The sequence below is a fragment of the Fomitopsis serialis genome (assembly GCF_022376445.1).
Source record: "Fomitopsis serialis strain Sig1Antser10 chromosome Unknown B0H18scaffold_16, whole genome shotgun sequence".
NCBI lineage: Eukaryota > Fungi > Basidiomycota > Agaricomycetes > Polyporales > Fomitopsidaceae > Fomitopsis > Fomitopsis serialis.
The window spans coordinates 492,682-506,927 of record NW_025954976.1 but is presented as its reverse complement, the minus strand read 5'-3'; the positions used below and the strand labels follow the sequence as shown (position 1 = coordinate 506,927).

General features: G+C 59.6%; 6 protein-coding genes across 6 annotated transcripts; 2 read left to right on the top strand and 4 right to left on the bottom strand.

The window, feature by feature from the left end:
- Positions 1-242: 242 nt before the first annotated feature.
- On the bottom strand, positions 243-727 carry B0H18DRAFT_135246 (uncharacterized protein). The gene has a single exon (XM_048036797.1). It carries the CDS (start codon positions 681-683, stop codon positions 285-287), a length of 399 nt encoding a protein of 132 aa, XP_047896246.1. The 5' UTR covers positions 684-727; the 3' UTR covers positions 243-284.
- A 135-nt stretch (positions 728-862) lies between these two features.
- B0H18DRAFT_993499 (uncharacterized protein) lies at positions 863-3,988 on the top strand (the record flags this gene model as incomplete). Its single annotated transcript, XM_048045199.1, has 14 exons — positions 863-1,099; positions 1,151-1,323; positions 1,385-1,429; positions 1,545-1,880; positions 2,006-2,047; positions 2,104-2,205; positions 2,342-2,440; positions 2,498-2,543; positions 2,603-2,707; positions 2,776-2,899; positions 3,016-3,087; positions 3,146-3,229; positions 3,288-3,330; positions 3,448-3,988. Exons 1-14 carry the CDS (start codon positions 917-919, stop codon positions 3,986-3,988), a joined length of 1,995 nt encoding a protein of 664 aa, XP_047896245.1. The 5' UTR covers positions 863-916.
- Positions 3,989-4,227: 239 nt separating this feature from the next.
- B0H18DRAFT_1083835 (uncharacterized protein) lies at positions 4,228-5,494 on the bottom strand (the record flags this gene model as incomplete). Its single annotated transcript, XM_048031709.1, has 3 exons — positions 4,228-4,907; positions 4,961-5,286; positions 5,346-5,494. The coding sequence occupies 3 exons, from the start codon at positions 5,492-5,494 to the stop codon at positions 4,228-4,230; spliced, it is 1,155 nt and encodes a 384-aa protein (XP_047896244.1).
- A 439-nt stretch (positions 5,495-5,933) lies between these two features.
- Positions 5,934-7,991, bottom strand: B0H18DRAFT_993487 (Scd6-like Sm domain-containing protein). The gene is made up of 5 exons (XM_048045198.1): positions 7,815-7,991; positions 7,666-7,760; positions 7,587-7,614; positions 7,282-7,399; positions 5,934-7,100 (listed from the first exon to the last, which is right to left on the bottom strand). The coding sequence occupies exons 1-5, from the start codon at positions 7,982-7,984 to the stop codon at positions 6,312-6,314; spliced, it is 1,200 nt and encodes a 399-aa protein (XP_047896243.1). The 5' UTR covers positions 7,985-7,991; the 3' UTR covers positions 5,934-6,311.
- A 145-nt stretch (positions 7,992-8,136) lies between these two features.
- On the top strand, positions 8,137-11,688 carry B0H18DRAFT_1116880 (uncharacterized protein; the record flags this gene model as incomplete). The annotated part of the gene is made up of 10 exons (XM_048033493.1): positions 8,137-8,153; positions 8,211-8,248; positions 8,300-8,332; positions 8,411-8,574; positions 8,628-8,694; positions 8,755-8,803; positions 8,853-9,395; positions 9,458-9,481; positions 9,533-10,247; positions 10,300-11,688. The coding sequence occupies 10 exons, from the start codon at positions 8,137-8,139 to the stop codon at positions 11,686-11,688; spliced, it is 3,039 nt and encodes a 1,012-aa protein (XP_047896242.1).
- A 133-nt stretch (positions 11,689-11,821) lies between these two features.
- B0H18DRAFT_1116879 (uncharacterized protein) lies at positions 11,822-14,056 on the bottom strand (the record flags this gene model as incomplete). Its single annotated transcript, XM_048033492.1, has 5 exons — positions 11,822-12,141; positions 12,198-13,404; positions 13,458-13,765; positions 13,818-13,882; positions 13,941-14,056. The coding sequence occupies 5 exons, from the start codon at positions 14,054-14,056 to the stop codon at positions 11,822-11,824; spliced, it is 2,016 nt and encodes a 671-aa protein (XP_047896241.1).
- Positions 14,057-14,246: the final 190 nt, after the last annotated feature.

Sequence of the window (14,246 nt, the reverse complement as noted above, 5' to 3'; positions counted from 1 at the left end):
GGGGGCGACAGAGGAGACGGAGATCTGCTCGAAGGACTCTGCTATGCTCACCGTGTCAGAGGGAGACGGTGCGACGCAATTTGGCGTCGAAGGCGAGGCGGGATCTCCGCCATCAGACAGAGATACGGAGTGGAAGGAAGATATGGATGAGGCGGGAGCATGGCGCGAGGCAGGGGCGGGGAGGGCAAGTCCAAGGCTGAGGGCGGGAGGGTAAGAGTGTTCTGCAGAGAGCGAATCTCGTGGTGGAGGTTTGCGCTTGGGCGGCGCGGGTGGTGGGCGGGATGTTACGGGCGATATAGATGCTGAGGCCGAGACGGAGCGAAGAGAGGTGTAGGACGGCTTGCGGGGAGGGAGGGGCGGCGCGGGGTGTGCAGAGGGTGCGGACTCGAGGTGGATGAGGGGCGCAGAGACGTGACGCGGACTGAGGCTGGGCGCAGTGGAGCGAGGCCTGGCGGGGAGGGCAGGCCTGGGGGGCTGTTGCGGGGGCCGTCGTCGAGGACCCAGTCGTGGAGGTCGATGAGGGATGTTTTGCGGCCGAGGGCGGGAGGAGACGGGGAGGGCGAGTGGGCGATGGGGTCGAAGCGGGCGGCGGCGTCGGGGGAGAGGGGGCGGGTGCAGGGGCGGGGGGCGGGGCTGCTTGCGAGGGCCTCGAAGGCGGAGATGCGGGCGTGGACGTCGCTCATCGTCGGTGGGCGTGTGCCGCTCGCAGCGACCTCAGGCCTCAGGCCTGAGCTTCCTCTCTACGCGCCGGCGCCCACCGGCTCGGCGGCCATGGCCGAGACGAGCGCGGGTGCGTGACGCGCTCCTGGGAGACGCGCCTATTTACGCGTCGTCGCCCCTGTGGCTGATGCGCGTCCGGCGGCTGCCTACCATCTCTCGCCCAGTACTTGCCATCTCCCCTCCCACATCCCCCACCATGGCCTCCGCAGACGAAGACGTCCAGCAGCAGCTCACCGACGCTACCCACGGCTTTGACCAGCTCTTCCAGAACGAGCTTGAGGATTCCCGCAACATATTCGCAGCCTCCGAGTCCGACAGCCCCTTCCACCAGCTTGGACTGGGTGTATGCGCCTTTCTCGAGGCCGCCCTCGGCATGGAGGTCAGTGTAGATATATTCTGCGCAGCCAACCGTGATTTGACCTTCTCGCAGACGGGCCTGCTTGCCGAGGCCCAGCGCTGTCTCTCCCTCTCCGAGGCAGGCTCCAAGAAGCAGCTCAAAGCGTCCAAGTATGCGAAGCGCACCACTCAGTTCCCGCCTGGCACAGAATGGGAGCTCCTCAACTCCGACGCCGTCATCCTCCTTGGCCTCAACCATGCTCTCAGGTCTGTCCAGCCTGTCGCTGCAGCCGAGCTCCTCTAACCGTTACCATGCCGCTGTCGACAGCGAGTCCTACATGGGGTACCTGCAGTGTCTGTACTCTCTCAACAGGTCAAGAGCCTCCCCTTTCTTTGCTAGCCTATCTGACCCTCCCACAGTGCCCACTCCAAATTCACAAAGTGCGTTGGCTGCGTAGGTCGGTCCGAGCCTGCACATCCTCACACAGCCGCGCCCACAGACTCTACAAGACCGTCTACCCGCACGGGCTCGATGCCTATGCGACGCCCGCCACGTCCCCACCGCGGAGCAACACGCCGTCCGTTGCGTCCTCCGCGGCGTCGTCCACGCTCAGCGTCGCGACTAACAACACGACGACGCCCTCGACGCCCGCAAGCACCATCTCCCGACGCTCCGGCTTCTTCAGCCGGTTCACGGGTGGGTTGACTGCGTCGGCGCCGTCGAGCCTCAGCTCAAGCATGACGTCGCTCTCCCTCGAGACCCGCGTCCACGCCGAGCGCGGCTCCGTCGACGAGCTCATCCTGTCAGGGACTGCATTCGGTGCGTAACTCACTCACCCCGTCTGACGCCTCGAGGAAGTTGACACGTACGTGCCCCCGCAGGATATGGGTGAGCGCTGGATGAGCGGTCGTCGTGCGCCCGTATAGCCTCGCTGATCCACCCACACAGCTTGTTCAACCTCGTCTTCTCCCTCCTACCCGCTAAGATCCGGTACGTGCGCCGACACTCCGATGCATCGGTGTCTCACCCGACCTGTAATGCAACAGAGGAGTGGTGGGCTTCCTCGGGTTCACCAGCGATCGCAAGCTCGCCCTCCAAGCGCTCGCGGTCTCCGCCAACTACACCGACGTACATGGTGTCTTCGCCGGGTGCGTCCCCTCTCCTATCCCTCCCCCTCCTCCAGCTGCATCCCCGGTTACTCGGCATGCGCCCCCTCTTGTCATGACCAAGCTCGCTGACGGCTCGGCGTTCGCGGCTCCGATTTGGGGATTCGGATGCGTTCAGGTTAGCGCTCATGACTTACCACGGCGTCGTCCTCCTGCTCTCGGGATACCAGGCGGATGAACAGCACATCCTCCGGCAGTACGGTGCCATCGTCGACAAGTACGTGCTTTTGTCATGGCTGAGCTGGCCTGCGGGGGTGCTCATCACGGCGGATAGGCTTTCGTCGAGGTATCCGAACGGCTCGTTATGGATACTCAATCGGGTACGAGAGCACTCATTCTGGTATACAGTATGCGTGTGCGGTGGTTAACACTCATGTAGGCGAAGATCCTCCGGATGTCCTACGACACCCAAGGGGCGATCAAGGTGCTCCAAGATGGGCTGAAGCCTGAGCGCCCGCACACCTTTGCACAAGCTGACGGGCTGGTAAGTCGACCCACTGTTTCCCCGCACGGGACTCCGCGTACTCACACAAATGCGACCGGCTGCGGTAGTTAATCTTCGAGTTGGCCTGGACGCTGCTCTCGCAGCGGCGCTACCAAGAAGCGGCGGATACGTTCATCGACATGACGAAGGTCAACAGCTGGAGCCACGGGACGTACTACTTCATCGCTGCTGGTGCGCACGATCTTCCACCAGCGTCGTGCATCCGGAAAGCTCACTTCCTCGGCGGGTGGGCAGGCTGCTATGTATCGTTAGGTAACCTCGACAGGGCGAAGGAGCTGCTCGAGCAGATCCCGGCTTGTTGGACAAGAAGAAGATTGGGGGCAAGGACTTGCCCACGGAGGTGTTCATCAAAAAGAAGCGTGCGTTGATTAGTGCCGTCAGTCTGCAGACCATGGCTGAATATCTGTGCTGTGGCAGTGGCCTTCTATAAAGAGAAGGCGACACGGCTCACTGGCTCAGAGGACGGCTACGTCCAGGTTATGAAGATTAGTCCTGCCGAGGGTATGTCCGCTTTCATCTTGCTGCCCGATTTTCTCGCTCACAGTGCAATGACTGACAGAGCTTGCAATATGTGCGTACTGCCTAACTACCTGGTTTGTTTTGTATTTGAGAAACTGACCGTCTACAGTCTGGAACACGCACTCTCGGATAACGCGCGACGTCGCTCTAGCCCACATAACGGAGCTCGGCGCCCTCATGCCATCACCGACCATCCAAAGCCCACTCATCCCGTCGGACACAGTGGCCTCCCCGTCCACAGCCACAGCGACACCCACGCTATCCCCGTCCACGCCCACGCTGCCCACACCCGCGCCCCCAGACCTCGACACGCCCGACGAGCTCGCGATCCGCGCACTGATCCTCGGGATCACGCACCGCACCGCAGGGGCGTACGGCCCGGCGCGCGAGTTCCTCGCCGACGCACACGCGCAGCACGCCCAGGTGAAGGTGAGCACGTGGGTCGGGGGCGTCGCGCTCTTCGAGCTCGCGGTGCTCGCGCTGAAGGAGGCGCAGGCGCGCACGGAGGGCGTCCCCGGCGTGGATGCCGCGCACGCGGACGTGCGGAAGGAGGAACTGGGCGAGGCGGAGAGGCGCGAGGTGTGGGTGGGCGCGATGGGCGAGGCGGAGGGGCTGCTGGAGAAGGCGTTGGCGCTCGCGACGCAGCAGGTGGACCTGAGTTCGAGGCTGGACAGTCGGATCGCGATGCTGAAGGACGAGATTGCGATGAAGAAGGAGATGCTCGCGGCGGGGAAGGCGTGAGTCGAGCTGGAGGGAGGACTGGGGTTGGCTGGCATTGCATGGACCGATACTCTTGCATACACGGACAGGCACCTCATGGATTTATCTAAAGCTACTTTACGATCCACGTCCGCAATGTGCTGCGGCAGCTTAGTTGGTTTATTCATTCAGGTTTAGATGGTCGAGCCTGGACAGAGCTATATGTGTATTGACGGGAGAAGCGTAACACCATGGACCGCCAACTGCCTGCAGACACTACACTACGATTTGCGCTTCACCGAACTTCTCTTCTTTGACGCCTTGACCTCCTTCTCGAACCGGCTCCTCTTCCTTGCCTTCGGCCCATCATCGCCCACATCATCCACGTCCGCCGACCGGGCTCTCGAGCGAACAAGCGCGCTCTGCTTCTTGCCCCTCTCCCGCAACTCCTCATACCCGTCGCCAACGGCGCTCCTGCGGCTGCGCCCAACAGACTTGAGAATATCACTGAACTCGTCGTTGAATCCGCCACCACGCCCGCGCCTGCTCGACGCAGCGCCCGTCCCACCCAGCGCGATATCCGCCTCGTCCACCTTCCGCTTCCGTGCGTCCTTTTTCTTCATCACTAACCGCATCATGTTCTCCTCCTCGAACTCTGTCATGCGTTGCAGCTCGCGTGCACGGGTGGACATGAGCGCGGGGGTCGCGCCAAGGCCAGAGTTAGACTCTACGAACGGTTGTGATGGATCAAGGTGCGCGAGGGAGGAGAGAGCATTTGGGATGGGGAGGCGGCGGGATTTGTCCTTCTCCGCACGAGGCTCGGTGTAGGGCATGGGCGCGAGCTTGGGAGGACGGTAGATCCCGTTGCGCTCACGAGTCTGCTCGCGCCCTTCGTCCTCTCCTTCTGAGTCGGATTCTTGATCCATGAGGGCTTGAGGGTTGGGTCGGAACGCGAGAGGGTCTATGGACACGGATAAGCCCATTTGTTCGCAAACAGAGCTGATGATCACTCGCCGTTTACTGAGGCAGAGGGTGCTTCTTCCGCAACGCGCACCAGCTTCTCGATCTGGTACTTCATACGCCCCTCAAGCACCTTGATCTTCTCAAGAACAACACGGGCCTCGATGACTGAGTCGACACGATCACCCGCTCCCGATCCTCGCGCAGTACGCTCAGGTGCACCGAACGGCATTGCAGGCGGTGTCTTGTCAGTCAACGAGTCTCCAGCGGCTCGTCGAGAAGAGATCAGTGCCAGCGATTGAATGTATGACAGCATCATGTGGTGCTTGAGGGATAGCAGCGAAATGCCATTTTTCGTCTCTAGTTGAGCCGCTGCATGCCTACAAATTGCCAAGGCGAAAATGAGTTAACGCGTAAGAACGTGACGCGGCGTACGCACTGCTGTTGTAGTGATTTTATCGTCTCTCTGACGGACGCTAATCCGTTTGCCATGTCATTCACCACATCGACGAAGTCTTCTACCTGCGCGTCCGTGCTGCTCCCAGCTGTAGTGGGAACGGTGGCATTTTCGTTGCCGGTCGATGCCATGGAGGCGATGTCGTAGGTTCGCCTGTCCTGAGGGTGATGTGTCAGTTCATGATGAGGACATGCAATGGATCACAGAATAGGTCAGTTAACGGTTTTCTAGGCCGCCATCCTCGTGAGGACGTAGTGCGTGACATCTCGGAGTATGTCTCAGAGCCCAGTGCGTTTCATCACACAAGTATAAGTACTGCAGCACCACTCACCTATATCAGGCTCCTGGATATCTGCGTGAGCAGACTGGGCAGTGAGAGCAACCGGGTGGCGATGAGAGGAATGTGCTGAGCCATGTTGCAAGTGGGAGTGAACGCTACATGTACGCGGTCCCGATCACTAAGTTTGCAATGTTCCCACGCTGGGCGCATCCCAAGATGGAAGGTGTCGTTGTTAGACACATCGCGCACAGGCGCACACCTCGCACACCTACATTGTGACTTTCACGCGACATTGACAGTCGTGATTAATGTCAAGAATATGTAGAATGATTCGTCGATAAGCTCGATGAGTCCCGCAATACTTGGCAGTCTGAGACATCCTCGCTATGCATGATGCCATCTACTCAGTACATACTCAGTAATCGTCGACATACCTCGACCAGCTACCGTGTTCATTCGCAGTACGCGGGTATTCTCTGTGCTCATCCTACTCAAGTGGATACAAGAAGTTTGTGTCTCAGGAAAACGGCTCAGCCGAGCAGTCAGGAACAACAAACAGGATGAAAGACCAACAGGCAAAGCAGACCACAAGCGATACCTCGTTCAACCTACTGTCGAACACCACACCAAACAATCACACTACGAGTCCATGTGAAGGCCATGCACAGCTAACGCGCTACAGCGGTAGCAGCCGCGCCTCGCCTTCCCCTACCTCCGCCTCGCCTGCCGTACCCTCCCCAGCCGCCAACGTACTGCCCAGGGCCCATAAGACCCACACCACCAGGCTCACCAAACGTCGCAACGTTCCTTTCCCTCTCCTCCTCTCTCCTATTCCTCCCGCCTCCCCTACGGCCCCCACGTCCACCGCCCCTTGCATCCGCCGAAGGACCGTTGCTCCCCGAGGATAACGAGTCGAAGAACGACCTCTTTGGGTTATACGCGGCCTCCTCCTCAGCGGCCTTCTCCTTCTCGTCCTTCTCCCCATCAGCTCCCCCGTCAGTTTTCGGTGTCCCCCGCGGCGAGATGGCGGACTTGTCGAACCGCGCATTCGAGCTCTGGAAGTCAAAGTCCGTCGCGGGAACGCGGAGGTCGCCCCCCTGTCCCCGTCCACCGCGTCGGCCGCCGGAACGCGGTACAGGTGCGCCGTTCGCGGTAGCCTGAGAGACGCGTAGGTCACCGAGGGCACGCTCGACCGTCTCCAGGGATGCTGTGGCAGTATGGACCGAATTGTTCCGCGTGGGACGGCTGCCCGCCGCTTGCGCGCTCTGCGGAGACGACCCTCCAGGTGACGAACCGTTTGCCTGTGGAGCAGAGGGTTGCGCCGATGGCTGCCGGACAGGATATGGTGGTTGCCTTGCAGACTGCGAGGGTTGAGATTGTTGGGAAGCCGCGGATTGGGGAGGGAAAGTTTGCTGGTAAGGAGTGGAGAATCCATTGTTCAGCATCGGTGCCGAGGCCTAAGTCGTCGTGAGCATCATGTTCGTTGTACAAGGCAATGGCGCGTCAGAAGGAAGGCAACGGGTTATCCACACAGAAATGCGCTCTCGGTTATGTGAGCACGAAGCTCGTTTACATCCGTGAATGGTTTCATCACTGCATAAATGCCCTGCAACAGAAGGCGAAGACTTACCCCAGGACAGCCGGGTCATCGTGAACGTTTCGCCTTGGTCCTGGTTCATCGACTGCGAGATCCTTCACTTCTGAAGCGCGAAAGATGATGTATGGTAGGGCTCTTGCACAGGCGGAATGAACTGTTCTGGCGGGCTAGAGACAAGACACGTCAGCGCCCGCGATGCAGAAGGCACATCGAAATCACGAATCAGAAGGAAGGCAGCGGAAACATCCACACGGTTGTTATGCGCTCTCGGACAGTCGAGCTATACTCGTTGACATCCGCAATACTTCATCACGAAGAGCTATGGTAACCGGGTAAAGACACTTACCGCCGCGACTCTGTCCCCATCGAGTACACTGGCGTAACATCATCAGAGCTGGCAACGCGTCGTGCAGAGTATCACGCACCGTTGGAGAGCTGGATGGTCGACGCGGCTGGGTCGATGCCCGCTAGGATACCCCGGTATCGTACATCTGAATGAGAAATAAGAGAAATAGGCTTTCTGTGCCGAGTGGCATCAGTTGCTATGCAGCAGGGCTAGGGAGAGTGAGCGAACCCGATGAAGCTGGATGCCATGGTAGAGCAGAAGTGCAGTGAGGTGGACAGAGAGTTCAAAATTGCGCGCGTCGTGCAGCCTGATGCGGTCGTGTACACGGGGACGGCGTCTGCCGGGGTGGTCTCCAGGCGTCCGAAAGGGGACGTGTGGTCCGCGGGAGGCCGGCGCATTGATGGGAATGATGAGGGGAGAGAGCGCCGGCGGGAGGGCAGCGGCGTGGCTGCAGGCCTGGCGTGAAACAGCGAGGACCGTCATCTTCGGACTGTTCCCAACCAGCGCCAACGGTCCTTGCTCCTGTACCATATTATACCCACCTGCTCCCATGTCGCTCGCAAAGCTGTGAGCTCGTCGCTCTCCCCGTTCGCACGACCCAAGTACTCACCATGGCGTCTCTAGAACACTACGGCCGCCTCCGAATATCGACTTCGTCCAAGGTGCGTCTGATTGTCCAGACTTCTGACGCGCGCCCCTCACCGCCAGCCTAGGCTACCCCGGCATCCCACCTGGCGGCGCTGACCGTCCGCAAGCTGCAGTAAAAGGCGTACGCATACTTTCCCGGCTAGAGCACAGCACGGGCTAACGCCTCCCTTGGCCAGGCAATCGAGGTGCGCGTGGTGGCCAGGGAGTCAAGGCCAAGTGGGTTCGCATCGAGCTCAAGAAAGTTGAGGTACTGCCCGGCGGGGGCACATTCTATGACTATGTCGGCCAGAGCCCTATCAACGTATGGCAAGCCAGCGAGGAGTATGGCATGTTGCATACGGTGCGCTCTTCACGAGTTATGAGGGCGACACGGTCGATTGACCAACCCTGCAGCAAGACTTTCCTTTCTACATCCGGATACCTGAATCGATACCCCCCAGCATTGCGCTTGAAAAAGGCGGTGAGTTGTCCTCACTTGATACGTCGCGCGTCAAACCAATCCTAAACACGTCAACGTCAGCCGGCATCAGGTACGAACTCATTGCAGCAGTCTGTTTGAAGGGCAAGAGGTACGTGGTCCGCTAACTATTGCGAATCATGCCTTACTGGTGGGCGCAGAGGCCTGCTACGACGCGACAAGCCGACGATCACCACAGCTTCGTCGACGATCATTATCGACAAGCATGAACTGCACTCGACTTGGCCTATCTACCAGCAGCCAGAGACGCGTAGCCACGTACAAGGCGACGTGACCCTCATTGTGGAGCGCGGTCGTACGTGTTTCGGGCCCGGCGACCGCATCGCGGTCAGTGCGACCGTGAAAGCGGACAACATGCACAAGGATACCCTCCGGGGCTTCGAACTCACCCTCCGCGAGACGACTGTCTACCGCGGAGGCCCACATACCACCGGGAAGAAGGGAGCACCAGTGATCAAGGTGGTGCACATCGCCGAGCAGAGGGTGCCGCTGAACGCCGCGCTCTTCGGCGGGATGCAGCACAAAGCAGACCTCTTCGTCACAGTCCCGGCTCAGCACACTTCCACGACACTCAATACTGCTAGACATATCGATATCACCTACCACCTTGTCGTGAAGGCTCTTATGGCTACCACCCAGCACGTCTCCTTTGACCTTCCGGTACTCGTATCGAATTGGCCAAGGTTCGTCTTGGACGCGTCCCGTCTATCCCACCAAACATATCTGACGTCGCGTTGACTTACAGGGCTGTATCGATTGAGGCAATGAGGTGGGTTTGGCCCTGACATGATTGGGGCATGAGACTGACTATTTCGTCCAGGCGCATCGGCCTGGCGCCCAATGTTTCCACGCCCGGCCGCCCCGCTCCCGCGGCTAGTGCAGTCACGTCGTCATCCGCGTCCTCTGTGCCTCTCATCGGCCAGCCGATCATAAAGAACCAGGCGCGGCCGTCCACTGCCCAGAGCACAGACTCTCAAGTGGACGTCGTGATCAGTCGTCCGTCCGTTGGGCAGTATAACACGGCGCCGGCGGAGCGGTCCAACGGCAACGCAGTGGCAGGCAAGCCCGACGAGTTCGGTGTCACCGCCAAGGCTGTGGCTAAAGACCAGGAGTCGAATGTCAACTCACCGGAGCGCTCCCAAAGCTATGGTGCACAGACAATAGGCGGCACACCGGGCCTGGGCGGTTCGGGCTCAGGTTCAGGACTTGGCCGTATCGCGCCTTACGCGAGCGAGACCACTGCCTTTGCGCGTCCGCGAGCAGGAAGTGCGAAGGCGGGTAGTCAGCGGTTTACTGTGACGAACTTGAACGAGGCTGAGCTCGCGGAGCATAGGGCGGCGGAGAGGGCCAGCGCTAGTCGCGCGCAGGGCAGCACCGCCGCCGCTGAGCGCCCTTCGACTGCATCAAGCCAGAATACCACACGTTCGCGCTGGCTGACCGCCGAGGAGGAGAAACGACGGCTGTACGAGAGGGCTGTTGCGAATGTCGAGAGAGTGCAGGGCGTGCCCGTGCCTCGGCCTCTCAGTCCCGTCGGGGTGAGTTACGCTTCAGCACTTACGGAATACTGTTCTGATGAAGGCGTTCTAGTCTGTGCAAGATTCTGTTGCTCCCTCGACGCCCGCACCCGACACGGTGAGCTTGCCAGTCCCCAATCCTGCAACGCAGACCCCTGCGCCCAAGCCCAAGGCCAAACGATGGCTGACAGCTGAAGAAGAGAAGGCCAGGCTTTTCGAGAACGCACAGGCAGCTGTGGCTCGTGCTCAGGGTCTTGACGGCTCTGTCACGAGCTCCCCGCCAGCATCTATTCACAACAGGAGCGAGTCGGTCGCCTCAAACTCACCAATGTCATCGCCGTCAATGAGAGCCCAAATCGAACCCACAGCCGGCCCCGCGCCTCACACTCCGCCGCCTGCTCAAGGCAGTTCGGGAGGTTATCATGCCTCCCCGCCCTCCTCCGTCCGCGGCCGCATGCCTACGTATATGTCTGCGGAAGAGGAAAAAATTGCCATGCGTCGGTTCTACGAAGCCAAAGCAGCCGTTGATCGCACGCAGGAAACCGCATTCGGTGTATCACCCTCAACGCCTGCTGCACCGTTGCCCTATGACGCTCTTTACCCTTCCCAACCAACATCCCCGCCGACAGTCGGTGATTCATCCCCTCCTTCTGCTCCATCTTCTTCACAGCCTGCCTATTTATCCGAGAAAGAGCGACTGCGACGCGACTACGAAGCTCGAGACGCGGCGGCGATGGCTTCGCCGCCTGCACCCCCACCGCATGCTCTGCCTCCCATGAGCGCCGTAGGGTCACCAGCCTACCAGCCCGTAGCACCCGTGACAGCCACGCCCCTGTCGATTCCAGCAGCCTCCTCAGCGATGTCGAGTGCTGCTGCTGAGAAGGAAATGCTGCGGCGTAGGTTTGAGGCTCAGGATGCGGCGCTCGCGTCTAACGGCGCACCCACACCACCACCACGTTCTGGTTCATTCAGTGCCGGTGCTGGTTCACGGGCTATGCCCACACCACCCCGGCCTCATGCAGTACCGCCTGTTAGTGGTTCGGGCTCTCGTCCGCTGACCGCGGCCGAGGAGAAGGCCCGATTGAAGGCGATGTACGAAGTCGAGGACCCTGTGACGAAGCCGCCGAATGGCGTGGCCTTACCTCCTGTTCCCTCTGCGACCCCTCCTCTGGTCAACGGCGCGGGACGGTATGCAGCACCAGTCACTCCGCCGCCGCCGCCGCCTCTGGCCCCGAAGCCACCCAAGGAATACATACAGGAAACCCAAGAGGAAGATATGCGCACGCATGCTCGGTTGCAAGCTATCGACAAAGAGATCTCCGGGGGCGCACCTCTGAAAGCGGAAGTCATTCTGTCTTCCTTCAGCGCTGACCTGGTCGACGCTAATGGCAACCCGATACCATCCCCCGGTCCGCCCCCACCGCTGGCTCAGCCCACAAACTCGCCTGTCACAATCGAGTAATGGGATTATACATAGTAACGTACTGCGCTTGGATTTCGCTAGCTACGCACTCTCCTTTCCTCTCGCGGTTATAGGATACACTATGCCAGTACTGATACAAGTACATTCTAATACGGAACGGTAATACAGATATTTATCTCTTCCGCTTCGTCTTTGGGCCCGCTAGTACATGATCAACCGTATTGAAGGAAGGTAATGACAAGCCCGCCGCATCCGACTTGCGCTTCTGCGGCACGGGCGCGACGTCAGTAGGATTGGACATGGGAGAGGCCGTGTCCGAGACGTCGTCCAGAAACGCCGCGAGTTGTTCCGTAGATGCGTCACCGACGGTGGTGCCGTCGATTTGGGTCGCGGGATCGAAGCGGTCCGTGACATCCGAATAGTCAAGGTTTGAATCACTTGTCGACCCCATCCCGTTCAGCAGCGACTCCAGGAAGAGGTCCGACGACGGGTCTCCGGGATGACTGTCGTAGCCGTTAAGCAAAGGGGTTCGTTCGACATTCCGATACCGTTCTGCTGCATCCCGTTCCCAGCCGACTGGATAGAGCCTGCACCATTCGTGTACGAACCACTGCACTGGCGAGCCTGCTCCTGGTTCTGGGCGAGAAGAGCTTGCGGGTCCATGCCTAGGTCGTGAATCAGCGAGTGCAGGCTCGACTGCAGCTGGTCCATATCGGCCTCGATCTCCACGGCATCCCTATACGACTTCTGCAGACGTGAAGCGTTGTCTAGCAACGGCTCCAGTGATGGCGCTTCGTCGTGAGCTGGGATGGATTGACTGAGCAATGGTAATGTCGAAGGAGGGACCTGTACGGGTAGCTCCGTTCGATAGCGGCTGTAATCAAAGGGAGCGGGAGTATATGGTGCCAGCTGGGCGGAGGGAGGCTGCTGAGGTATGAAGGTAGAGTCGGGAGGGGGAGCCATAGAATAGCCCTGCTGCGTAGCAAGAGCCTGCATCAAGCGCTGCATCTGCTGGGGATTGTTGAGAACCTGCTGAATCGCCGTCTGCCACGCGGTGTCCGGGAGGTAAGAGCCTGCTGTATTCGCTGTGAGAGCAGCTAATGTTGAGGGTGATACAGTGGGTTCAGACGCGGTGCCGAGAGGCGGAGGAGTAGTTCGTGAGGGGACGTCTGTCGCGGAACCGTGGTTAGAGGTGTTGCTGGTGTTTGTCCTCGACAGTACCTCTGTAGGCCGCGTCGGTCGGCCAGCGAATCCTGGCGATGTCGTTTCGATGATGCTAGGGGAGAATGTTTCCGAAGGGGCGGTGGAAGGCGTCGGAGACATCAACGGAGACTCGATAGAAGACAGCTGGCCTGCGTGGCGTTGTATTTCGTACACGAGTTGTTGCAAGATGTCGTATGGGAACTTACCAGCAAGTGGCGTAGTTGCACCCTCCTGCGGATGCGCCGAGTGAAGCAAATCGACATCGTCGTCGTCAGCGACGTCGGCGATTTCAACAGCCTTTGCCCCCTTAGCAGCCCTCCCGTCACCAATCATGAGTCTCTGTCGTGCACGGGGAGCAACGCTGGGGGAACGACCGGTGTCGTTCTTGGTGTTCAGTGTATCCGTCGAGTGGCCGAACACTCCGGCCAAAAACTTCAGAATACGGTTGATCGTGTCCTGGTGTTTGTCGTGCCTCTGCCGCGCAAGCGTCGCCTCCTCCCACAGCATCTCGTTCGACTTCTTCAACGCATTCAGATCCGCTGAAATGGCTTGCTGGTGACGCTTGATAGCCGCGATCCCGTTGACTACGGAGTTATATCCAATACTTGCCCAGACGGCGGGACATGAGACGTAGATGTATTGGTGGTGTCTGGGACATCGCCGTCCTCGGCGTTACTATTGGCCGGCTGCTTCTTGCGCTGTATGAGGCAGAGCAGGTCGGGCTGTCCGCGATGGAAATGTGGGTGCTCGAAGTTCCAAGGCTCGGTGTCAGTGTCACTCTTAAGGACTCCCTGCTGGAGGTGTGGGATTTTGTGGAAGCCGTACATATTGAGCTGCCGGACAAAGGAGGTGAACTTCTGGTGCTTAAACCAGCGACCGAGCACCTCGCGGGCAAAGCGCTCGTGGTTGAGAACTAGTGCGCGTATTACGGCATCCATAGGTGACATCAGTCTGAGCGGACGTACCGTAGAAAGAGTCGCCATTCTCCGACCACCGAATCAACTCGTCATTGCGAGGATCATTAACTATCCTGAAATACAGAGGCATACAGCTGAGCAAAGGTTGGGGAACACATAGGATATACGCACTCGTAAAGTTTCTGAAGGAACGGCGGTACAACCTGCCGCGCGGCCCTGCTAAGATGGGACGACTCGCTTCGGATGGGATCTGGGCGAGCAAGGGCGACCTGCTGGTCGAGGGACATGACAGGAAAAGCAGAACTGGAGCTGTGTTTCTTGCAGCGGAGGAAGAGGGAGGAGAGCAGGCGATAGCCACCGGCGAGGAGGGCACGTCCGCCACTGCCAAATAGGGTACAACTCACACGCTCGGACGAGAGTTAGCGCGCCCTGTACTCGGTCTTCGGCGTGGTCAAGGAGGCAGCATGAGGAGGCGCA

What these genes read in the sequence shown, in the direction of transcription:
- B0H18DRAFT_135246 (XM_048036797.1), bottom strand. Translation starts at nt 683, where the DNA reads ATGAGCGACGTCCACGCCCGCATCTCCGCCTTCGAGGCCCTCGCAAGC.
- B0H18DRAFT_993487 (XM_048045198.1), bottom strand. Translation starts at nt 7,984, where the DNA reads ATGCGCCGGCCTCCCGCGGACCACACGTCCCCTTTCGGACGCCTGGAG. An exon ending in GACCATCCAGCTCTCCAACG is followed by an intron (nt 7,615 to 7,665) that starts GTGCGTGATACT and finishes ATGTTACGCCAG; the next exon opens with TGTACTCGATGGGGACAGAG. An exon ending in ACGTTCACGATGACCCGGCT is followed by an intron (nt 7,101 to 7,281) that starts GTCCTGGGGTAA and finishes ACGACGACTTAG; the next exon opens with GCCTCGGCACCGATGCTGAA.